Raw genomic sequence first — 24,933 nt, 5'->3', positions numbered from 1 at the left:
GTCTCTCTGTCTCTCTCTCTCTCTACAGGAGGGCCAGGTTCTAGAATGTTCTCTGATCAACAGTATTCGAGTCGGAGCCGTGCCAAGGGTGAGCACCTTTAAAACCCAGTTTCCTCCCTTAGTCCCTACCTTCCTCCCTCCATCTTTCAAATAACCTTCTCACCCACTCCTCTCCATCCATCTCCTCGCCCCTCACGACTTTACCGTTCCAGCCACAGGGCCAAGTCATAATTGGGGTGACGGTAGCGTGACTAAGGGCAGTGGTACTTGACGTGGCCAAGGCAACAGAACAGAAGAGAAGAGAGTTAGTCACTTGTTCCATTGTTCCCACCACCGTTAATACACTATTGATTGAGTTGGAGCAGTGAAAGCTGAGGGCAGTTGGTGAAATACAGCCTACTGCTCGTTGCCCTTCATATCTTAGACCAGGTACAGCTACAGGTAACTGCCAAAATAAAGGAAACATCAGTATAGCGTCTTAATAAGGTATTGGGCCCACTGCAAGCTGCCAGAACAGCTTCAATGTGCCTTGGCATAGATTCTACAAGATTCTACACTCTTTTGCCCAAGTGTTTTACTTTATCTTGGCAATTACCTGTATGTTCAACAACATAAAATATGTCATACTTGAATGTTTATAACCTTCCAGGTTTGTAGCTGTATCTAAAGCAAGTTATTTAGCCTTGGATGTTGTTTCTTATCTGGGAGGGATACTGTAACAATGCCTTTTACAATGTAGTTTGTTAGTTAGTTGCCTCAATAGAACAATGATTTCCAACAGACAAAAAAAAAAACTATTGAACACTCTTTGATCGAAACAAATGCATTTAGGCTAATTGGCTGTTCCGTGTCCCTGAAAGTGTTTTTCTGCTTTCTTTAAACAGAAGGGGCTTCATGACAATACAGCAAACATTAACCACAGAGTATTCCTTTCATGAACACCAGGGCTGATCACACACACACACACACACACACACACACACACACACACACACACACACACACACACCACACACTCGCACACAAAAACACAACTATGTTTAACTATATTTGTGAAGACAATTGATTCCCATTCAAAATCCTACTTTCCCTATCCCTAACCTTAACCATAAACACCAACTCCTAACCTTAACCTTAAACTTAACCCCTAACCCTAATTTTAGCCCCAAACCTAAGCCTAAAATGTCCTCACTTCTCAGAATTTGTGTTGGTTTACTATTCTTGTGAAGACTTTCTGGTACTCACAAGTATAGTAAAATGTGTACATGCACACACACACACACGCACATGCACACACACACACACACACACACACACACACACACACACACACACACACAGCTACTCCTTCCATTACATATGGACTCCCTCAATAATTCTGTGGTCGTGTCCTGCTGCAGTGTAATGTTTGGCATCATGCGAGCGACATGAATTATGGAAGGCTCTGGGGTCCTGAGGGAGTACCAATACGGATGCCTGACTATAATAAAGGTGTGCTTTCTCAAAAACGCCGGAGAACAAACCACTCGCTCAGCTCCGAACAAATACTCAAACATCTGAAAACACTCTTTGCCGTGTGTGCACGGATCACAAGGTAGTGTGTGTATTGTTGACAGAGCGGGAGGTCCTCTATGTCTAAGACAGTGTGTGTGACTGCATCTGTGCATGGCGTACGTGTGGTGTGTGTAAGGCCGTGTCCCTCCCCCCTCCCTGTCTGTGTTTGGTAAGGTTACGCGTTCTTCTTGGTAAACAACAGACAAAGAGCAACTCATCTCATGGCTGATCTCGGGCGGATTGCTAACACGATTACACAATCGCACAGCTATCGCCGCTAACTCAATGGACAAAGAAAGAAGAATCACGTTGAGGATATTTGGCTGTATTCGCTTTAATAAACAGAGGCTGGCTTTGCAGAATGAATCGTCTGTTGCTTTCCAGCTGATTCAATCACACAACAGTTATTCTGCTTGTTCTAGATAGTTCAAAGGATAACGCAAGAACGGGAATCCTCAACTAATCGATGTTACATAGGAAAGTTATATAACAGTCTGTCTGAGACGGATGGAATGGTTCAGAAAATGAAACTATCACGTTTTGAAATGACTTGATAAGATTCTGTTGGTCTTTAATACATACAGTTGAAGTCGGAAGTTCACATACACTTAGGTCGGAGTCATTACAACTCGTTTTTCAACCACTCCACAAATGTCTTGTTAACAAACTATAGTTTTGGCAAGTCGGTTAGGACATCTACTTTGTGCATGACATAAGTCATTTTTACAACAATTGTTTACAGACAGATTATTTCACTTATAAGTCACTGTATCACAATTCCAGTGGGTCAGACGTTTACATACACTAAGTTGACTGTGCCTTTAAACAGCTTGGAAAATTCCAGAAAATGTCATGGCTTTAGAAGCTTCTGATAGGCTAATTGACATCATTTGAGTCAATTGGAGGTGTACCTGTGGATGTCTTTCAAGGCCAACCTTCAAACTCAGTGCCTCTTTGCTTGACATCATGGGAATATCAAAAGAAATCAGCCAAGACCTCAGAAAAAAAAATTGTAGACATCCACAAGTCTGGTTCATCCTTGGGAGCAATTTTCAAATGCCTGAAGGTACCACATTCATCTGTACAAACAATTGTACTTAAGTATAAACACCATGGTACCACACAGCCGTCATACTGCTCAGGAAGGAGACGCGTTCTGTCTCCTAGAGATTAACGTACTTTGGTGTGAAAAGTGCAAATTAATCCCAGAACAACAGCAAAAGACCTTGTGAAGATGCTGGAGGAAACAAGTACAAAAGTATCTATATATCCACAGTAAAAGAGTCCTATATCGACATAACCTGAAAGGCCGCTCAGCAAGGAAGAAGCCACTGCTCCAAAACCACCATAAAAAAGCCAGACTACGGTTTGCAACTGTACATGGGGACAAAGATCGTACTTTTTGGAGAAAGGTACTCTGGTCTGATGAAACAAAAATATAACTGTTTGGCCATTATGACCATCGTTATATTTGGAGTAAAATGGGGGAGGCTTGCAAGCCGAAGAACACCATTCCAACCGTGAAGCACGGGAGTGGCAGCATCATGTTGTGGGGGTGCTTTGCTGCAGGAGGGACTAGTGCACTTCACAAAATAGATGGCATCATGAAGATGGAGAAGTATGTGGATATATTGATTCAACATCTCAAGACATCAGTCAGGAAGTTAAAGCTTGGTCGCAAATGGATCTTCCAAAAGGACAATGACCCCAAGCATAATTCCAAAGCTGTGGCAAAATGTCTTAAGGACAACAAAGTCAAGGTATTGGAGTGGCCATCACAAAGCCTTGACCTCAATCCCATAGAAAATGTGTGGGCAGAACTGAAAAAGCATGTACAAGCAAGGAGGACTACCAACCTGACTCAGTTACACCAGCTCTGTCAGTAGGAATGGGCCAAAATTCACCCAACTTATTGTGGGAAGCTTGTGGAAGGCTACCCGAAATGTTTGACCCAAGTTAAAAGATTTAAAGGCAATGCTACCAGATACTAATTGAGTGTATGTAAACTACTGACCCACTGGGAATGTGATGAAAGAAATAAAAGCTGAAATAAATCATTCTCTCTACTATTATTCTGACATTTCGCATTCTTATAATAAAGTGGTGATCCTAACTGACTTAAGACAGGGAATTTTACTAGGATTAAATGCCAGGAATTGTGAAAAACTGAGTTTAAATTTATTTGGCTAAGGTGTATGTAAACTTCTGACTTCAACTGTATCCCTCTCTCTCTCCCTCTCTCTCCATCTCACTCTCGCTCTCCCTCTTCCCCCTCTCTCTAGGACCCTAAGATTCTGTCTTCGTTCGAGGCAGCGGGGAAGAAAGAGGAGGAGCTGGAGGGATGTGTCATCTGTGTCTGTAGCGGGACCGACCTCGTCAACCTCTCCTTCATGTACATGGTGGCTGACAGCCCAGACACAGCTAGGGTAAATACACAACGTTAACATCATGTTATGACAGCATTGTTACAACGTTCATACGACATCCATACCGCATTACACGCTGCGACTGATCCGATCGACCAGGAATGGCACAGCGCAACGATTAAAACTGGCACAGGGTTCATACAACACTATTACAACATGAATATAACGTTACTCAACTCTAACAGACCTAGTCAACCCCTACTGTTGCACAAGTTGGTAGTGAATCCAGACAATGCTAGGGTAATGCTGTCACGCAGCCAGGGTATCTCTCTGTCCCTCTTGCTCTCGCCCTCTCTCCCCGCTAGCCCTTGCAGGGGTCATCATGCTAAACATTGCACTCTGGTGGTGACATGGAAAGCTGTGGCTAGCCAGCCAGGATGTTTTAGAGGTGTGATAGAAGAAATGGGAAGATTGGAGTTCTCAGTCAGCTGGGAGCAGAAGACACCTTTTAATTGTCTGATTACTGAAGAAGTGAACCGATGTATCAGTGAACAGATGACGCTGAATTGTTTGATGTAGTTGTTTTAGTTGGATTCCTGATAAGGCATATATAAGAGACGGAGCGGGGGGGGGGGGATTGGTTAACGTGGAGTTTACACTGTAGAAGACGGAATGCCAAATGAATGATAATAAACTACCTAGAGTTGCCATCACCAGCTGAACTTGAAGGTCACACACACACACACTCACCCACACACTAGCGCACGCTCATTCATGCTACCTTGTTCTCTTGCTCTCTCGTATACAGACACCAAACACGCACACATACACACACACTAACACACCATCTCACACACTCAGCAGGTTAGTTGCAGTAGACCTGAAGAGCTGACACAGTTGTTCACATCAGCACAGCCTGTGAATAATACACACACGCGCACACGCATAGCCCAGAGACAAACGGCACGCTGCCTCACGTATTAAGGGTAATGTGTCCGTTGAAAGAGATGGGAGCCGGACAAGATGTGTCATAGAGAGGAAGAGAGAGAGGCGAGGGAGATCTGAAATCAACGCTGTTTACACACACACACACAGGCAGGATGGCTGTGTGCATACATCTGCATCTGCTGTTTGGTCGTGGCTGCTTTGAAATTAAACAGAGAGAGGAAATTAGACCAACACTGTGAGTGAGGAGAGAACACACACACATAGACCCAGTGAAACGGATACGCTGTGAGTAAGTAAACGTCCGAACGCGCGCGTGTGTGTGTATTGTGTAAGTTCACTACATGGCCAAAAGTATGTGGACACCTGCTCGTCAAACGTTTCATTCCAAAATCAGGGATATTGATATGGAGTTGGTCCCCCCTTTGCTGCTATTACAGCCGCCAACCTTGTGGGAAGGCTTTCCACTAGATGTTGGCACATTGCTGTGGGGACTTGCTTCCATTCATCCACAAGAGCATTAGTGATGTTGGGCGATAAGGCCTGGCTCGCTCTGTGCCAGTCAAGTTCTTCCAAAACTGATATCTAGAAACCATTTCTGTATGGACCTCGCTTTGTGCACGGGGCCATTGTCATGTTGAAGCAGGAAAAGGCCTTCCCAAACTGTTGACCCAAAGTTGGAAGCACAGAATCGTCTATGATGTCATTGTATGTTGTAGCTTCACTGGAACTAAGAAGCCTAGCCCGAACCATGAAAAACAGCCCCAGACCATTATTCCTCCTTTACAGTTGGCACTATACATTGGGGCAGGTAGCGTTCTCCTGGCAATCCTGATTCGTCTGTCTGACTGCCAGATGGTGAAGCGTGATTCATCACTCCAGAGAACGCATTTCCACTGCTCTAGAGTCCAATGGCGGCGAGCTTTACATTGTTCCAGTCAACGCTCGGCATTGCGCATGGTGATCTTAGGCCTGTGTGCGGCTGCTCAGCCATGGAAACCCATTTCATGAAGCTCACGACGTACAGGTCTTGTGCTGACGTGTGCTTCCAAAGGCAGTTTGGAACTCACTAGTGAGTGTTACGATATTTACGCAATATGTGCTTCAGCACTCGGCGTTCACGTTCTGTGAGCTTGTGTGGCCTACCACTTCGCGGCTGAGCCGTTGTTGCTCCTAGACGTTTCTACCTCACAATAATGCCACTTAAAGTTGACCGAGGCAGCCCTAGCAGGGCAGAAATCTGATGAGCTGACTTGTTGGAAAGGTAGCATCCTATGACTGTGCCATGTTGAAAGTCACTGAGCTCTTCAGTAAGGCCATTCTGCTGCCATTGTTTAGCTATGGAGATTGCATGGCTGTGTGCTCTATTTTATACACCTGTGAGCAACGGGCGTGGATGAAATAGCTGAATGCCCTAATTTGAAGGGGTGTCCACATACTTTTGGATATATAGTGTATGTATGTGTGAACGCTTGTGTTTGTTTGTTTGTTTCTTTCTCTGTTTGTTTGCAGAAGTGGACGGAGGGTTTGAGGTCAGTGATCCACAATTTCAGAGCCAATAACGTCTGTCCTATGACCTGCCTCAAGAAACAGTGAGTAGACACCCATTCAAAAGCCTGTTTTCCTTAACCCCTAAACCTAACTCGAACCCTTAACCCCTAACCCTAACTCCTAAACCTAACCATAATAGTAACCCTAAACCTAACCCCTAAGCTTAAAATTGCCTTTTTCCTTGTAGGGACCGGCTAAATGCCCCCACTTGTCTGAATTGTCCTTGTTTTACTAGAGAAACCCCCCCAAAAAACACACACACACACACACACACACAAACACACACCTCAATATGTGTCGTCTCTCCTCTTCTTTTTTTTAGTTGGATGAGGATGTGCTTTCTGACCAATGTGAACGGCAAGATCCCAGTGAGAACGTAAGAGACACTTCGGTTGGTAATGACATTTATCAGTCATTTGAGTTCATCCAATGGGCGTTGTGACGACGGCTGACCTCGCTCTGTTTCAGCATCACACGGACATTTGCGTCTGGGAAAACAGAGAAAGGAATCTTTCAGGCTCTGAAGGAACTGGGGCTGCCTAGCGGGAAGGTAAATTGGATGTTTTGCACGGTGCCCCCTTTTTTGCTGTGATTCTGTCGTCGGATCTCCCTTCCGTGTGCCACTCTGTTCCTCCCCTGGTGTAAACACGTGTCACGCCGTTCTCTCCCTCAGAACGATGAGATAGAACACACGGCGTTCCCCTTCGACATCTTCTATGCCCTGACTCAGAAGATCTGCCCTCGTACTGACATCGAGGAGCTCTTCAAGAAAATGTGAGTGGTCACCAACTCCACTCCCCCAGACCTCTTCTGCTTGCTCTACTCCCCCTTCTCCATGATCTAACCTTGCTCTACTCTAGGAAGCTAGCGGCACCATAAATGCTAGTCACATCTAAGTGTACAGTAAGGGTAGGAGTAACAAGGTCTTACACTGGTTGAGAAGACATCTTGTCAGCGTCAAAACTGGTTGTAAATATGTGTTTTCAACCAGTTTTGCTCACTGGTCAGGCGTTTACAGCACAACATCTATATAGCATTTTATTGCTATGTGTTTTTCCAGCATGGTCCCAACAGTGATACTTGTAGTGAAGAGGTATTTAGTAACAGTTTGGGTTGATAACTGTAGTGTGTATATACTGTTTATGTGAATGACAGGAGAGAGAGAGTGTTGTTCTACGGTGCATTCGGAAAGTATTCAGACTCCTTTTTTGAAATGTTGTTACGTTACAGCCTTATTCTGAAATGGATGAAATAGAAAAATGTCCTCATCAATCTACACACAACAACCCACAATGACAAAGCTTATTTACATAAGTATTCAGACCCTTTGCTATGAGACTCGAAATTGTGCTTTTTTTGAGTTCAGTTGATTGGACATGATTTGGAAAGGCACGGTCTATATAAGCCCCCACAGTTGACAGTGCATGTCAGAGCAGTGACCAAGAACTCGATGGTCACTCTGACAGAGCTCCAGAGTTCCACTGTGGAGATGAGAGAACCTTCCAGAAGGACAGCCATCTCTGCAGCACTCCACCAATCAGGCCTTTATGGTAGAGTGGCCAGACGGAAGCCACTCCTCAGTAAAAGGCACTTGACAGCCCACTTGGAGTTTGCCGAAAGGCACTTAAAGGACTCTCAGACCATGAGAGACAAGATTCTCTGGTCTGATGAAACCAAGATTGAAGTCTTTGGCCTGTATGCCAAGCGTTACGTCTGGAGGAAACCTGGCACCATCCCTATGGTGAAGCATGGTGGTGGCAGCATCATGCTGTGGGGATAGTTTTCAGCAGCAGGGACTGGGAGACTAGTCAGGATCGAGGGAAAGATGAACAGAGCAAAGTACAGAGAGATCCTTGATGAAAACCTGCTCCAGAGCACTCAGGAGCTCTGAGTGGGGCGAAGGTTCACCTTCCAACAGGACAATGACCCTAAGCACACAGCCAAGACAACGCAGGAGTGGCTTCGGGACAAATCTCTGAATGTCCTTGGAGTTATCCAGCCAGAACCCAATCGAACATCTCTGGAGAGACCTGAAAATAACTGTGCAGTGACACTCCCCATCCAACCTGACAGAGCTTGAGAGGATCTGCAGACAAGAATGGGAGAAAGTCAAGTGTGTGTCAAGCTTCATACCCAAGAAGACTCGAGGCTGTAATCGCTGCCAAAAGTGCTTCAACAAAGTACTGAGTAAAGGTTCTGAATGTGATATTACATTTTTTTTTTTAATACATTTGCAAACGATGTTAAATGTTTTATTTGCTTTGTCATTATGTGGTATTTTGTGTAGATTAATGAGGATTCTTTTTTTTGCCCCTCCATTTTAGAACAAGGCTGTAACGTAACAAAATGTGGGAAAAGTCAAGTGCTCTGAATGCCTCCCGAATGCACTGTCTGTTGGTGCTTTGTTTGAGAGATCACATTTCTTAGACGGCCTACAGCTGCTCTACTAACAACCCCCGGACAACCTAATCTGCTTAATCAGGGACACTTTAACACGTTTCTTTTAAACCAACTCAATGGTTATTAAATGTTTGACCAGTGGTGATGTTAACATGTTTCTAGAATGTTCTTATGAAAGTGTAACATGACAGTGCTCTATTTTTACCCTTTAAATTAAAACCAAAAAAACCTTGTGCTTTCTAGTTACTGACTGACTGAGAGGGTTTTTAAGAATCCTAACATTTTGTCTTTCTAATGAATTCCTTTGCAGCAATGGGGACAAAAGTGATTTTTTAAACGTAGACCAGTTAGTCAGCTTTCTGAATGAAGTAAGCTCTTTATCATTCATTAACTTCACTGTGTGACTGCTTGACCCCCTCCCCTCTCACCTGGCACAGGGTAGAAGTTGCCCTTAGGCACAGATCTAGGATCAGTTAGCATTTGGGGGGGGGGTAACAATGCAAGACTGACCTTAAATCATTGTCTAGGGATAATTTCATCCTGACCCTCTAAGCTGCACCCCCCCCCCCCCCCCCCCCCCCCCCCCCCCCTCCCCCGCATACGTGACTGATTGTGTAACCCTGGCGACCTGGGGAGGGAGGGGCTCCCTGTTCGGCCATCTTTGCCTGTTCCTTGCTGCCTGTTTGTCTGTCTGTCTCTGCTTAGTTGTCTCTGCTTTGGCTGAAAAACATACCTGCTTCCACTTCTACCTTCTGTACGTGTGCCTGCTTCTCTTTCTCTGTGTGCAACACCGAGTAGACTCCGAGTAGTACAAAGGCTCTGGAAAAATGTGTTCCCTTCTGCTTTAGTGGCCAGTGGTGTTGTCATGTGTCTCGTCTTGTAAGACCACACCCGTTAGCTCCCTACTTCTAACGAGCACACACACACACACACACACACCTCTTCTCCCCACCTCATTGCAGTCGCTCTGTACCAGTAACTGGCTTTTTGGTTTTCATTGTCACTTGTCAACACCCACAAATAAAATATGTGTTTGTACCAGATAGGACTATATCCATTGTCACTGTGTCAGTGTAAGGTGTCAACCCGCATTTTGTTTGTCAGCTGTGAGTGTGTGTGTGTGTGTTTTAATTGCTGTCTCTTGCCATAATGGTCCCGATCCTAACATGAGAAATTGAACAGAGGTGGTTCGTTAAAGCAACCCGCGCATGATGTGTAGTTTAACCCTTGCGTAAGACCTGAAAACTGGCGCTAGCTTCACGAGCTAATTAGATCAGCGGGATAAAATCGTTTTATGGCACGCAGAAGACACCCGGGTTCAACTCAGTTGGTCACATGACTTGTGCACGTCAAGTTTCTCGACAGTAGCTTAAAACCATAAACGCGTTTCTGCGAAGTTTTGCCGAAGTCAGGCATTAGTATTCATGGGTAGATCTGCGCAGAAGCTCGAGTTCCATGCACATTTCTCAAGTTAGGAATGGGTTCTTAGTGTGCAGTGACGTGTGTGTGTGTGTGTGTGTGCGCTTGTGAGTGAGACGATCTTCTGTGTCATTGCGTTCTCCAGAACCAGCGCGATCCGCGGCTAAATGAGATCCTGTTCCCCTTCTACGACCCTAAACGAGCCATGCAGATCATCGAGAAGTACGAGAGAGACCCCGACCTCAAGAAGAAAGGTGAGAGAGTGGGATGGCTGGAGAGTGAGAGAGAGGGAAGAGCACTGCTGCCCTCTTCTGGTGAATAACAAAAGAGCACACCACCCTCATACTAATGTACCCACATGTTGGTTGTGTGAGAGTTGAGGAAAAATGAAGTCGAAGAGTGTATGTTAAACAGACACTCTTAGACACTCGCTTACTCCCCCCTCCCCCTCTGCTCCTCTCCCCTCCCCCTCTGCTTCTCCCCTCCCCCTCTGCTCCTCCCCCTCCTCTCCCCTCTCCCCTCCCCCTCTGCTCCTTCCCCTCCCCCTCTCCCTCCTCCGCCCTCCCCCTCTGCTCCTCCCCCTCCTCTCCCCTCCCCCTCTGCTCCTCACCCTCCTCTCCCCTCCCCCTCTGCTCCTCACCCTCCTCCGCCCTCCCCCTCCTCCGCCCTCCCCCTCTGCTCCTCCCCTCTACTCCTCCCCCTCTGCTCCTCCCCCTCCTCTCCCCTCCCCCTCCTCTGCTCCTCCCCCTCCCCTCCCCTCCCCCTCCTCTCCCCTCCCCCTCTGCTCCTCTCCCCTCCCCCTCCCCCTCTGCTCCTCCCCCTCCTCTCCCTTCCCGCTCTGCTTCTCCTCCGCCCTCCCCCTCTGCTCCTACCTCTCTGCTCCTCCCCCTCCTCTCCCCTCCCCCTCTGCTCCTCCCCCTCCTCTCCCCTCCCCCTCTGCTCCTCCCCCTCCTCTCCCCTCCCCCTCTGCTCCTCTCGCCCAGGACGTATGTCCAGCGATGGCTTCTGCAGGTACCTGATGTCAGATGAGAATGCCCCGGTGTTCCTGGACTGTCTGGAGCTGTACCAGGACATGGAGCAGCCTCTGGCCCACTACTTCATTGCCTCGTCCCACAACACCTACCTGAACGGGAGGCAGTTCGGAGGGAAGTCCTCCGTGGAGATGTACAGACAGGTGCTGCTCTCCGGCTGCAGGTAGGGGTGGAGAGGGTGTGTGTGTGTGTGTGTGTGTGTGTGTGTGTGTGTGTGTGTTTTTTATATAATGTGTGTAAACTGTTTTTGTATTTGTGTCAGGTGTGTAGAGCTGGACTGCTGGGATGGGAAAGGAGAAGACCAGGAGCCTATCATCACTCATGGCAAGGCCATGTGTACTGACATCCTCTTCAAGGTACATACACAGACTCATGCATACACACACACACGCACACGCACACGCACACACACACACACACACACACACACACACACACACACACTCACTCCAAGAATGGAGACGATTAGTCAGAATGTTGTATTCATTACGTATGGCAAGTCTGCCCTCTTGTGTTGATAGATTGATACTGCATCTGATTGCAACCTGCAGCTTCATTCGAAAGTTACACTGTAGTTATTGATCAGACACTCGCATCCAGAGAGACTTAAGGAGAATGATCAGTAATGGATCCAGGGTGATTTTCAACATCAATCCCCATGTTGTTGTTTCCCCCGTCATAAAGGACGTGATCTCAGCCATCAGGGAAACTGCCTTTGTGACGTCTGAGTATCCCGTGATCCTGTCATTTGAAAACCACTGCAGGTAGGATTTCGTAGTGATCCAGAATATTTTTTTTGACAACTTTGCACATGCCAATGTTATCATTTATTCCTGTACATCTGATCGAAATGACATGTAACTATTATATCATTTGATTTAATGGCGGTAACAACAACAACAACAACAACAACAACAACAAATCCTGTGTGTTTCAGTAAACCCCAGCAGTATAAGATGGCTCGCTATTGTGAGGAGATCTTTGGAGAATACCTACTGAGGCATCCCCTTGAGGGATTCCCTGTGAGTCCACCTTCTAGCACACTATATATCTATCTGTTTCTTATCTACAGTGTCCATATCTGTATCTGTACCGTGTCTGACAGATGAGGATGACTGGACATGGTAAACAATGTGGATGTAATATTTTCATGCTACAGAAAATGAACCATTTACTGCAAATGTCTTGAGTCATTTTTTTTATTTTTTAAACAACAACAAAATAAACGTAATGTTTGCTCTTGTTGCCAGGTTGAGGCGGGTCGTCCCTTGCCTTCTCCCAACGATCTCAAACGCAAAATCCTCATCAAAAACAAACGCTTGAAACCCGAGGTGGAACAGAGTACGTTGACAGCGACAGTCTCGTCTTTCACATGGCTGTTAACTTCATGCAAAGATTCATTTTATATCCCTTAGTTTCACACAGATGTCGCTACTGCTGGACCTGCCTGTTCTGAGTCATTCTGCATGTTGTTTTTGGATTGACTTACACTATGCTGAGTTGTGTTGTTGCATGTGTGTGTGTGTGTGTTCTGCAGAGCAGTTAGAGTCTTTTAAGAAGCACATGGAGGCAGGAGAGACCAACACACCAGCCATCTTACTAGGAGCAGAGACAGAGGAAGATGTGGAGAACGGTGAGTGTGTGTGTGAGTGTGAGTGAGTGTGAGTGTGTGTGAGTGTGAGTGTGTGTGTGTGTGTGTGTGTGTGTGTGTGTGTGTGTGTGTGTGTGTGTGTGTGTGGTCACTTTGGATGCTGAGATATTCAGGCAATTATGAGTCAGTTGACTGGAGTAGGTGTGTGTCTTTGACCAGTGTTGTTCCTATACTATCTAGAACCTGAAGGGTTCTTCGGCTGTCCCCATAGGAGAGAACCCTTTGAAGAACCCTTTTTGGTTCCAGGTAGAATCCTTTTGGTTCCAGGTAGAAACCTCTCGGGTTGTATGTAGAGCCCTTTCCACAGAGGGTTTTTACATGGAACCCAAAGGGGTTCTACCTGGAACCAAAAATATTTTTCCTGTGGAGACAGCTGAAGAACCATTTTGGAACCCTTCTTTTCTAAGAGTGTAGACATAAGCTGCCGCTTAGGAAGTCAACGGGGGTCTCAGCTTGCCGTTGGTTAGGATAGCAGAAATACACAGCGTGCAATTTTGAAATGTGTTAGTGCATCAGCAGCATTTCTCTTGTTATGTCAGTCACTGACAGTCACTCAATTAGCCCACGTCAGCTAACATTTTATAGATTGTAAGCTATTTTTTTTTCAGTCTTGCCAGCTATCTAAACCTTCTAGTAATCATGGTTGAATTACTGACCAGGCACTCAAGGCACGAACCCAGTGGCCCTGACCTCCAGGGTGCCCCCATTCAGATATTATATGAATGTCACATAAGTCATGGCAGAATGTGGAGAATTGCAGGACATTTACTTTTAGGGGGGGGGGGGGCTGTTTTGAACGTTGTGTGTTGGAGGGTAACAGTGTGTTCCTGTATCTGTAGCTCTGGGTGAGGTGAAGGATGTGATTCCTGACTTGAAGACGTGTACATCAGAGGAACCTAGTGAAGAGAACAGCCTCAGCACCAGTGTCAGTGTCAGCGACAGTGTCAGCGTGAGTGTGAACAAAGACGGAGAGGAGAGGGAGAGGGACAACAGCATCAAAAAGGTAGACATTTTGTGAATAGAATTTGTGTTTTTTTTTTTAGCTAAGACTTTGTAACCTATGACCCCCCCCCAAAAAATAGTCTCTGTGTTCAGTTGTGTGTTCAGGTGATGACTGAGATACATTATGTACACGTCGTGTAGATATCCTGGAGTATATGTTGGTCTGTTGTACAGCGCCTACGTAACGTAATCACAGCCCTTGACTTTTCCACTTTCCGTTGTGTTACAAAGTGGATTTAATTGTAATTGTTTGTCAACAATCTACACAAAATACTCTGTAATGTCAAAGTGGAAGAATTTTTTCTTTAATTAATGGCTAATAAAGCACTAATAAATTGATTAGATAAGTATTCAAACCCCTTAGTCAATAAATGTTAGAATCACCTTTGGCAGTGATTACAGCTGTGAGTCTTTCTGGGTAAAAATCTGAAGAACTTTGCAAACCTGTGTTGTACAACATTTGCCCATTATTCTTTTTTACATTCTTCAAGCTCTGTCGAGTTGGTTGTTGATCATTGCTGGACAGCCATTTTCATGTCTTGCTATAGATTTTCAAGCAGATTTTTGTCAAATCTGTACCTAGGCCACTCGGGAACATTCCATGTCATCTTGGTAAGTAACTCCAGTTTATACGCTACGGTTCAAAAGTTTGGGGTCACTTAGAAATGTCCTTGTTTTTGAAAGAAAAGCAACTTTTTTTGTCCATTAAAATAACATAAAATTGATCAGAAATACAGTGTAGACATTGTTAATGTTGTAAAATGACTGTTGTAGCTGGAAACGATTTTTAATGGAATATCTACATAGGTGTAGAGGCCCATTATCAGCAACCATCACTCCTATGTACCAATGGCACGTTGTATTAGCTAATCCAAGTTTATCATTTTAAAAGGCTAATTGATCATAAGAAAACCCTTTTGCAATGATGTTAGCACAGCTGAAAACTGTTGTTCTGATTAAAGAAGCAATAAAAGTGGCCTTCTTTAGGCTAGTTGAGAATCTGGAGCATCAACATTTGTGGGTTCGATTACAGGCTCAAAATGGCCAAAAACAAAACTTTCTTTCTGAAACTCGTCAGACTATTCTTGTTCTGAGAAATGAAGGCTGTTCCATGCGAGAAATTGTCAAGAAACTGAAGATCTCATACAACGCTGTGTACTCCTCCCTTTACAGAACAGAGCAAACTGGCTCTAACGAGAATAGAAAGAGGAGTGGGAGGCGCCGGTGCCCAACTGAGCAAGAGGACAAGTACATTAGAGTGTCTAGTTTGAGAAACAGACGCCTCACAAGTCCTCAACTGGCAGCTTCATTAAATAGTACCCGCAAAACACCAGTCTCAACGTCAGCAGTGAAGAGGCGACTCTGTGATGCTGGCCTTCTAGGCAGAGTTGCAAAGAAAAAGCCATATTTCAGACTGGCCAATAAAAAGAAAAGATTAAGATGGGCCAAAGATCACAGACACTGTACAAAGGAACATTTGTGAGATGCAGAAAAAATGAAAAGATGCTTTTCAGATGCTGAAAAGATCTGTCAAGCATGGTGGAGGCAATGTGATGGTCTGGGGGTGCTTTGGTGGAGGTAAAGTGGGAGATTTGTACAGGGTAAAAGGGATCTTGAAGAAGGAAGGCTATCACTCAATTTGGCAATGCCATGCCGTACCCTGTGGACGGCGCTTAATTGGAGACAATTTCCTGCTACAACAGGACAATGACCCAAAGCACAGCTCCAAACTATTTAGGGAACAAATTGACAACTAGAATGCCAAAGGTCTGCAAGGCTGTAATTGCTGCAAATGGAGGATTATTTGACGAAAGCAAAGTTTGAAGGACACAATTATTATTTCAACCTGATGCAGGTCTACAATTTTGTTTCTGGTGTCCTTTGACAGCTCTTTGGCCTTGGACATAGTGGAGTTTGGAGTGTGACTGTTTGAGGTTGTGGACAGGTGTCTTTTATACTGATAACAAGTTCAAACAGGTACCATTAATACAGGTAACGAGTGGAGGACAGAGGAGTCTCTTAAAGAAGAAGTTACAGGTCTGTGAGAGCCAGAAATCTTGCTTTTTTGTAGGTGACCAAATACTTATTTTCCACCATAATTTGTAAATAAATTAATAAAAAAATCCTACAATGTGATTTTCTGGATTTTTTCTTCTCATTTTGTCTGTCATAGTTGATTACAGGCCTCTCTCATCTTTCAGTGGGAGAACTTGCACAATTGGTGGCTGACTACATACTTTTTTGCCCCACTGTATATATATTTTCGTATCCACTTTGACGTTATGGGGTATTAACTGTAGATCGGTGACACAACATTTTAAATGAATAAATGTTATATTCAGGCTGTAACACAACAAAACCTGGCAAAAGTCAAGGGATGGGAATACTTTCTGAAGGCCCGGTATCTTTAAGCAATGAGGCCCGAAGGGGTGTGGTATATTAGATAATATGCCACGGCTAAGTGCTGTTCTTACGCACGACGCGAGGTGGAGTGCCTGGATGACAGCCCTTCACCGTGGTACCTTGGCCATATACCACCAACCCCAAGGTGCCTTATTGCTATGATAAACTGGTTAGCAGCATAAATAGAACAGTAAACGAGTATGTATGTGTCACCCCATGGCGCAGTGTATTTCACCATGGTTTATAATGGACTGTTGTTGTGTGTTCAGGTGGTGGAGGAGGATCCAACAGAGATGTCTGAGGCCACAGAAGCAACAGACGCCACAGACATCTCCGAGGCGTCTGAGGATAACAACAACAAGAAGGTGTGCGAGTCGGTTCAGCTGCCCCCCTTTCTCTCTTTTACTAACCTCTCCCTTACCGTCGAGCGTGTCGCCTTCTCTCTAACCTGTAGCTCTTGTAAAGCTCTTTCTCTGGACAGGGAAGGCACGTATTGATCACGAGAGTGTAACTGGCGTTGTGCTTTATAATGACTTCGTTTTAGATTCAGACTCGAGGCTTCCCTGTGTACATAGTGGGGACTGGGAGACAACAGAGGTGTGTGTTAGCGTGTAAAACAGCTGTGTGTTTTCTGCTCCTGTGTAGACTGGCGAGACGACGGATGACGAGGAGGCTCTGATAGCCTCGTACACGTACGTAGGAGCCACCACCAACATCCACCCCTACCTCTCTGCCATGGTCAACTACGCACAGCCTGTCAAGTTCCAGAGCTTCGACGTCGCAGAAGGTAGTCTCCAATTCCGGTTATGCTGAATCAATTGGTTTTGTGTGTTTTGCCGTGGTCAACTTAAAGCTTTTTGTAGAACTTCCAGAGCTATGCGGGTTAGTTGGAGTATGGCGCTTTTCAGATGCTCCCTCTCTCTTTTTCTCTTCCCTTATCTCTCTCTTTTTTTCTCTCTCTTGCCCTCTCTCGCCCTCTCTCTCTCTTTCTCTTTCCTCTCTCTTTCTCTCTCTCTTGCCTTCTCTCGCTCTCTCTCTCTCTTGCCCTCTCTCTCTCTCTCTTGCCCTCTCTCGCTCTCTCTTCCCTTCTCTCGCTCTCTTTCTCGCTCTCTCTCTCTCTCTCTCTCTCTCTCTCTCGCTCTCTTTCTCTCTTGCCCTCTCTCTCTTGCCCTCTCTCTCTCTCTCTCTATTCACTCTCATTGTAACTACTTTCTCTTCTCCCTTTAGAGAGGAACATCCACCACAACATGTCGTCATTTAATGAGTCAGTGGGTCTGGGTTATCTGAAGACCAACGCCATCGAGTTTGTCAAGTATCCTTTGGTCCAGTGTCAACACTCACACAGCATGCCAATACACACAGGCAACGCAGACACAACGAAGAAACATTAAAACATCAAAAATCAACCATCTCAAAAGTAAACAACCCCAAAAATAAATGTCTCCAATATTTCCTGACCTTTAAAGTAGTCGTCCATAGTCCGTCATGCTGCTATTTATCTTAATGAATGACTGCATTAAAATCAACTGAACAAAACCAGTATCCATAGTGGGTCCTCTGGACCAGATCTGAAAGGTCGTAGCAGTTTTAGGTCACCCAGATATGAGCTGTGACAGGGAGGGTCAGACGATCCTGAACTTATACCTTGTTTGTTTCAAAGTCTCCATCTGTGGAAAAAACTGCTCAAGTTCCTCTGGGAGAGAACAATGTGCCTTTTGGAATGGGGAACACACGCACACACACACACACACATTCCAGTGGGAATGCAGGACCCAAGCTGTTACCTTCTAAAAATAGGCCTGTGGTCTGTTCGACTCGACACACACACACACACACACACACACAGACCACTGTTTCAACTTCCAGACCTCAGGTGGTGTATGTACAGTGCAACCCTACAGAACACACACCATACATACACTCACACAACCCCCCCCGCAACTTCCACACACACACATGAACAAGCGCTCTCACACCATATCTGCGTTATGTTCCGAACATTGGCGTCCAGCTACAACAAGCGTCAGATGAGTCGGATCTACCCTAAAGGAGGCAGGGTGGACTCCAGTAATTACATGCCTCAGATCTTCTGGAACGCAGGCTGCCAGATGGTCTCCCTTAACTACCAGACCCCAGGTACTGTACTGGAGCATGTTAACCCCACCGCGCAGACAGCCTCGTACTGTAAATACAAAACGGACACACACCCCCTCACATAACCCTATGCCGCTGTCAATCCGAGGGATGAGGGATGCAACAGACACACGCGCACACACACACACACACACACACACACACACAAAAACAAGCCCTAGTATTTGCTTCCTGTTCATGGTGAGTCATTTTACCCCCTACAACACACATGCTCTCACAGACACACTCTCCCTCTCTCTCTGTCGCTCTCTCTCCCGCTCTCTCTGTCGCTCTCTCTCTCTCTCTCTCTCTTAGTCACTCTCTTTCTCTCTCTCTCGCTTTCTGTCTCTCTTTCTCTCTCTCTTTCTGTCTCTCTCTTAGTCTCTCTCTTTATCTCTCTTTCTGTCTCTCTCTTAGTATCTCTCTCTCTCTCTTTCTCTCTCTCTTTCTGTCTCTCTCTTAGTATTTCTCTCTCTCCCTCTCTCACTGACACACACACACACAAATACACATTCAAGCATCTGTAGTTAGCAGATGCTGCCCCATGTCTGAGGGCAATGAGGTTGGAACATATGGCCCCCTGTGAGTGGGCATGTGTAGGGCTGGAGGGGGGTGAGTGCCGGAGGGGAGAGAGAGCGGGGGGAGAAGAGATGGTAGTGAGGTGGAAAACCTTCCTCTCTTCTCTCTCCCTCTGGGATTTTCAACAGCAACGTAGTGGTTGAAGAAGTCAACATGTCACAAATGAATTGAATCGACCTGAAAAATGTTGCCTGTGTTGCCGTAATGTGTGTGTCCGCTTCAAGAAGAGTATGTGTGTCCGCACGTGACTGTGTGCGTCTGTGATTTCCAATCTTAGTAGCACCTAAACAGACCCTCTCTCTCTCTCCTGTCTTAGATTTGGCCATGCAGTTGAACCAGGGAAAGTATGAGTACAATGGATCCTGTGGGTAGGTGTTACTGCCATTCCTCGCTCCCTCCCTCCCTCCTTTCTCTTTCTCCCCTCTCCATCCCTCCTCGTCCGTCCGTCCCTTTCTCTCCTCTCTGAAAGCTCATCAATTAAAGCGTGTCGCATCTCATTAGTGGCCGCCGGCGGCGATCGTAGCCACCGTCCTCCTCAGAGCCAATCAGATGGCAGGAGCCGGCGCTCCTCTCGCTCTGCCACTGTCTCACTGATGGGGCTCCCCGCTTTCCTCCTCTTATCCTTTCTGTCTCTCTTCCGTTCTCTCCGTCTTTCTCTCCGTCTTTCTCTCCTCTCTCTCTGCCTCTGTCCTGGGGCTAGGCTTTCACCCCTCATGTCAGATATTTCATATGGGAGGAGATCAGTAACGACAGAAACACCCCTATCTCTTAATGCGCTTTTAATGCCACTCTCACCCTTATATAATGTCACTCACACACACTCACACACCCCTATCTCTTAATGCTTCTTCTAATGCGACTCTCCCCCTTAATGATTGTCAGATTCATACCTCACACTATACATGTAATATTGACCCTTCTCGCTCTCTCTGTCTCTCTCTCTCTTTCTCTCTCTCTCTCTCTCTCTGTCTCTGTCTCTCTCTCTCTCTCTCTCTCTCTCTCTCTCTCTCTCTGTCTCTCTCTCTCTGTCTCTCTCTCTGTCTCTCTGTCTCTCTCTCTCTCTCTCTCTCTCTCTCTCTCTCTCTCTCTCTCAAGCACACACACTCACAGTCTCTCCTAATGTGTCTCCCGTCCTAACCCAACTCCCGAACACGCAGGCTAGGATCACATCGTAAGGATTCAGGCTGACTCACTGTAACCTTTTAGCACTAATGCAAGTGATATCGCACTAATGATCACTTTTGTACTCATTGGTACAGCCACCAATCCTTTCATCTAGTTATGCATCTAGCTATCTCTGCAACACAATTTAGATGTGGCTCTTGTGCCCCACATTTGTAAACTCTTATACTAGCGCGTTTACAGAAAGTGTTTAAACATAGAGTCAAGAGTTTGTGTTTTTGACCCTGCTTGGCCACCGTCCCGCCGCTCTCTTCCACCAGGTATCTGTTGAAGCCAGACTTCATGCGTCGCTCAGACAGGATGTTCGACCCCTTCTCAGAGACACCTGTGGACGGGGTCATTGCTGCTACCTGCAGTGTACAGGTATGAGGTCAGGGGTTCAGAGTTCACAGGGCAGAGAGGGAGATGGAGGTAGTTGGCGTTTTGTTGTAGTCTATCTGCACATAATCACTATATAAAGGCGAATCCAAGAGAGGAAATAGATGTGCTGCGAAGATTAGAGAAACCTGAATCTCGCTTGTGTGTGGGGGGGGGGGGGGGGGGGGGGGGGGGGGGGGGGGGGGGGGGGGGGGGGGGGAGTCATGGCCCAAAAAGTGAAAGACATTTTTTGAAGATGTATTCTATTGTATTGTTGTTTGCTCCCAGGTGTTCTCTGGTCAGTTCCTGTCTGATAAGAAGATTGGGACCTACGTGGAGGTGGACATGTACGGGCTGCCCACGGACACCATCCGCAAAGAGTTCCGCACGCGCATGGTGATGAACAACGGCCTGAACCCCGCCTACAACGAAGAGCCTTTCGTCTTCCGGAAGGTACGGAGGGACGGGAGAGGAAAAGAGAGGGAGGGAAGACGATGGAGGGACCGATAGGAGGGGAGAGGAGAGGGGGATGGGGTGGGAGAGAGGAGGAGCGGAGCGAAGCATGGAAGAGGGGGACAAAGGGATTAGAGAGACTGAAGAAATGCCTGACAATAGAGAAGAAGAAAGGAGAGAAGAGGAAAGCGCGTATTTAGAAAGGTACAGGGAAGAGGGAACAGAAAACTTGAGTTGGAATAGGATGGAAGAGACAACTAATAGTTCAGAGGTGCATGGCGGTTTACTGGTAGATACTGTCTTGGAGCTGAACACCGGAGGGAGGGGGGAGGCAGGCAGGGAGGGAGGGAGGGAGGCAGGGAGGGAGAGAGGCAGGGAGGGAGGGAGGGAGGGTGGGTGGGAAGCAGGGAGGGAGGGAGAGTTGGGGTTGGTTGGGGTGGAGCTGATGGCCCTGTGGTACTCAGAACTACTCAGTGTGTCTTTACTGCAGAGAACGAGGGGGGAGAAGGGGGAACAGATGCATACCATGAGAGAGAAGGCAGGACAAAGAGAAAGAGAGAGAGAGAAGAGAGCAAATAGAGGAAGAGAAGGGTACAGATATACAGTGCACTGAGCGACAGAATGGGGATAAGAGAGAGAGAGAGAGAGAGAAAGAGTAGGAGGGTAAAGGAGCGAACCAGGGAGAAAGGGAGAGAAGGAAAAAGAAGGAAAAGGAGAAAGAAAGAATAAAGGAGAAAGGTAGAACGGAAAAGGAGAGCGAGAAGGACGTGGAGAACAATAGAACGGGGGGGTACGAATGTGAGGGGGGAGACTGGCTGGTCGTGCGCGGGCGTGTGTGTGTGTGTGATAGTGCTGCTCTCAGCAGAATAAGAAGTCTCTCAGCCATGACTGTGACTCCAGCTCCAACACACACCATCAATCACAGCCTGCTGCCGCAGTGCTTCGGGAGACGTACACACACACACACACACACACACACACACTGTCATCAGGAGGGCCATCTCACACGGTGCTGGAAAAATACATTCAGAGTTGCACGCACTTATACACAGACAATTACACATGTTTAGACATGCACACACAGACAGACAGACACACACACACACACACACACACACACACACACACACACACACACAGGTTATATCCATTTCCTGACTGTTCTTCTCCTTTATCTCTCACCTACTCTCTCCTTCCATTATTATTCATCCCTCTCTTCCCCTCGCTCTTCTCTTATCTCCAAATGCAAGGCCATTCTACGAGCACACACATACACACACACACACACACACACACACACACACACACACCCATTCCCTGCTTGCTGATGAGTTGATGGTTCTGTAATGTCCTTGTCTATGGGCTATTGTTGTAAACATATACAGTATAAAGCCTAGCTACAGTATGTTATCATCACTGCTGGGTATATACTATTATCATCTTTGTTCTGTATCCGTCTGCGAATTTCTCTCACACTGTGTGTTCATTCACGTGTGTGTGCGCATACGTGCGTGCATTCCTCTTATATAAAGTGCTGAATGAAAATCCAGTCCTCATAATGTTTCTACTGTATATACTTTCACTCATTCTAGTGGAATTCATCCCTCTCTCCTCTCTCTCCCCTCTCCCCTCCGCTCTCTCTCCCCTCTCCCCTCCGCTCTCTCTCCCCTCCGCTCTCTCTCCCCTCCGCTCTCTCTCCCCTCTCTCTCTCTCTCTCCCCTCTCCCTCTCTCCCCTCCCCTCTCCCCTCTCTCTCTCTCTCTCTCTCTCTCTCTCTCTCTCTCTCCCCCTCTCTCCCCTCCTTTCTCTCTCTCTCTCTCCCCCTCTCTCCCCTCTCTCTCTCCCCTCCCCTCCCCCTCTCTCCCCTCCCACTCTCTCCCCTCTACCTCTCTCTCCCCTCCCCCTCTATCCCCTCCCCCTCTCTCCCCTCTACCTCTCTCTCCCCTCTACCTCTCTCTCCCCTCTCCCTCTCTCCCCTCCCCTCTCTCCCCCTCCCCCTCTCTCCCCCCCTCCCTCTCTCTCCCCTCCTCTCTCTCACCCAGGTGATTTTACCAGACCTGGCTGTGCTGCGCATAGCTGTGTATGATGACAATAATAAGCTGATAGGTCAGAGGATTCTGCCATTGGAGGGTCTACAGGCAGGATACAGACACATCTCTCTACGCAACGAAGGGAACAAGCCTCTGTCTTTACCCACCGTCTTCTGCAACATAGTACTCAAGACCTACGTACCCGAAGGCTTCGGAGGTGAGGAGACACACACTGACACACACTCCCTTGCTAATACACAGACATAGGTTAGGGGCAGAAGACGGTGTGTGTGTGTGTGTGTGTGTGTTCTATCTTTCTGGGGACCTAAAATCCTCAAATGCCCACACAAGGATAGTAAAATAAGGAAAATTCTCCCTCGTGGGGACTTTTCTCACATCCCCATTAGGACAAAAGCTATTTTAAGCTTAGGGGTTAGGTTTAGGGTAAGGGGTTAAGTTTAGGGTTACGGGTTAGGGTTATGGTAAGGGTTAGGGTTAGGGTTACGGGTTAGGGTTATGGTAAGGGTTAGGGGTTAGGTTTAGGGTTACGGGTTAGGGTTATGGTAAGGGTTAGGGCTAGGGTTATGGTAAGGGTTAGGGTTAGGTTTAGGGTAAGGGGTTATGGAAAATAGGATTTTGAATGTAAATTAATTGTAGGTCCCCACGAGGATAGAAGAACATAACGTGTGTGTGTGTGTGTGTGTGTGTGTGTGTGTGTGTGTGTGTGTGTGTGTGTGTGTGTGTGTGTGTGTGTGTGTGTGTGTGTGTGTGTGTGTGTGTGTGTGTGTGTGTGTGTGTGTGTGTGTGTGTGTGAACCCCTATTGGCCTAAATACAATACAGATGTGTGCTACTGAACTTTATTGACATCTATATTATTTAGTTATTAACACTTGAGTATGTAGACCGTATTAGCCCATACTGAATGGACCTCCGTGTGTGTGTGTGTGTGTGTGTGTGTGTGCATGTGCTGGGAATATGAGCTTCCATTGTCCCTTCCTCAGCTGGTCCTTTGTCTATCTCTTTCATACCACACACACAAGGTCCAATTTATATCTGCATTCAATGTATTCATAGTAGATACTGAAGTGGATGCAGAAGGATCTGGGGAGAGGGAAGGAGATGAGGGAAGACGGGAGAGGAGAGGGAGGAGAGTGGGAGAACAGGGAAGGCGAGAGGGAGGTGAACAGAGGAGAAATAGAAAAGCGGGAGAGGTAGGGAAGAAAAGCGAGGAAGAGGAAGAAAGAGGGAGAAGAAGAGGAGAAGAGACGGAAGGAAGGGCACAAACTGGGTTTCCCTTTTTCCCTCCCTCCTTCCTTCCTTCCCTCCTTCCATCCTTCCCTCAGGGTGCCCTGCCCTACAGTGTATTCTACATCAGAAGTAATGACACAGAGCAAATGATGATGGTAGCAGAGCTGGTGTAATAGCCACTTCTAGACAGATGCCGGCATGGAGATACACAAGATTGACTAGTCGTTAAGCCAATCCCAGGGGCATGGTCCGGGCAGTCGTTATGACGACAACCCAGGGCAGTGTTGAAAGGATGCGTGAATGTTCCGTATCCAAATAGAGCCGGCGTCATTTTCCGCCTTTTGCAGTAGGCTTCCATAATGTCTACTCAAACGTATACCTGCCCAGGTATATGTTAGAATGTTGTCTTCTTTTGCGTGTCTTTCTGGGTATCGACTGTGTTTAGCCTTTGAACGATGACGGAAGCCCATTGGAGTTATCAGACTTCTCCAAGTGCATCAACTTGGGCATGGACAGCACGTTCCAGTCTTTTCCTGTGTGGTCTAGGTCCGTGACGATACCAGTTATCGCAATATTTTTTTGCAAATGGCAAAACTGAAAACACGAAGTAAACCGAACTCTTCGGTCCT

The 24,933-nt window shown here is 46.6% G+C and overlaps 1 protein-coding gene across 8 annotated transcripts in view; it reads left to right on the top strand.

Moving 5' to 3' along the window:
• LOC110529235 (1-phosphatidylinositol 4,5-bisphosphate phosphodiesterase beta-4) overlaps positions 1–24,933 on the top strand; it is a 142,944-nt gene that overhangs the window by 102,255 nt on the left and 15,756 nt on the right. For all 8 annotated transcript variants that reach the window (XM_036985407.1, XM_036985409.1, XM_036985412.1 and 5 more), the window contains 23 exons: positions 29–88; positions 3,837–3,980; positions 6,378–6,457; positions 6,739–6,792; positions 6,885–6,966; positions 7,090–7,190; positions 9,127–9,184; positions 10,381–10,489; positions 11,219–11,429; positions 11,529–11,622; positions 11,951–12,030; positions 12,204–12,288; positions 12,517–12,607; positions 12,804–12,899; positions 13,757–13,920; positions 16,592–16,687; positions 16,968–17,109; positions 17,550–17,634; positions 18,334–18,458; positions 19,351–19,402; positions 20,477–20,579; positions 20,862–21,026; positions 23,068–23,272. In XM_036985407.1, the coding sequence (XP_036841302.1) occupies positions 29–88; positions 3,837–3,980; positions 6,378–6,457; positions 6,739–6,792; positions 6,885–6,966; positions 7,090–7,190; positions 9,127–9,184; positions 10,381–10,489; positions 11,219–11,429; positions 11,529–11,622; positions 11,951–12,030; positions 12,204–12,288; positions 12,517–12,607; positions 12,804–12,899; positions 13,757–13,920; positions 16,592–16,687; positions 16,968–17,109; positions 17,550–17,634; positions 18,334–18,458; positions 19,351–19,402; positions 20,477–20,579; positions 20,862–21,026; positions 23,068–23,272 (2,482 nt within the window). The remainder of the gene's footprint in view (positions 1–28; positions 89–3,836; positions 3,981–6,377; positions 6,458–6,738; positions 6,793–6,884; positions 6,967–7,089; positions 7,191–9,126; positions 9,185–10,380; positions 10,490–11,218; positions 11,430–11,528; positions 11,623–11,950; positions 12,031–12,203; positions 12,289–12,516; positions 12,608–12,803; positions 12,900–13,756; positions 13,921–16,591; positions 16,688–16,967; positions 17,110–17,549; positions 17,635–18,333; positions 18,459–19,350; positions 19,403–20,476; positions 20,580–20,861; positions 21,027–23,067; positions 23,273–24,933) is intronic.

This window comes from Oncorhynchus mykiss, chromosome 8 (assembly GCF_013265735.2).
Source record: "Oncorhynchus mykiss isolate Arlee chromosome 8, USDA_OmykA_1.1, whole genome shotgun sequence".
Taxonomy (NCBI): domain Eukaryota; kingdom Metazoa; phylum Chordata; class Actinopteri; order Salmoniformes; family Salmonidae; genus Oncorhynchus; species Oncorhynchus mykiss.
This window is presented reverse-complemented; position numbering and strand designations above follow the sequence as displayed.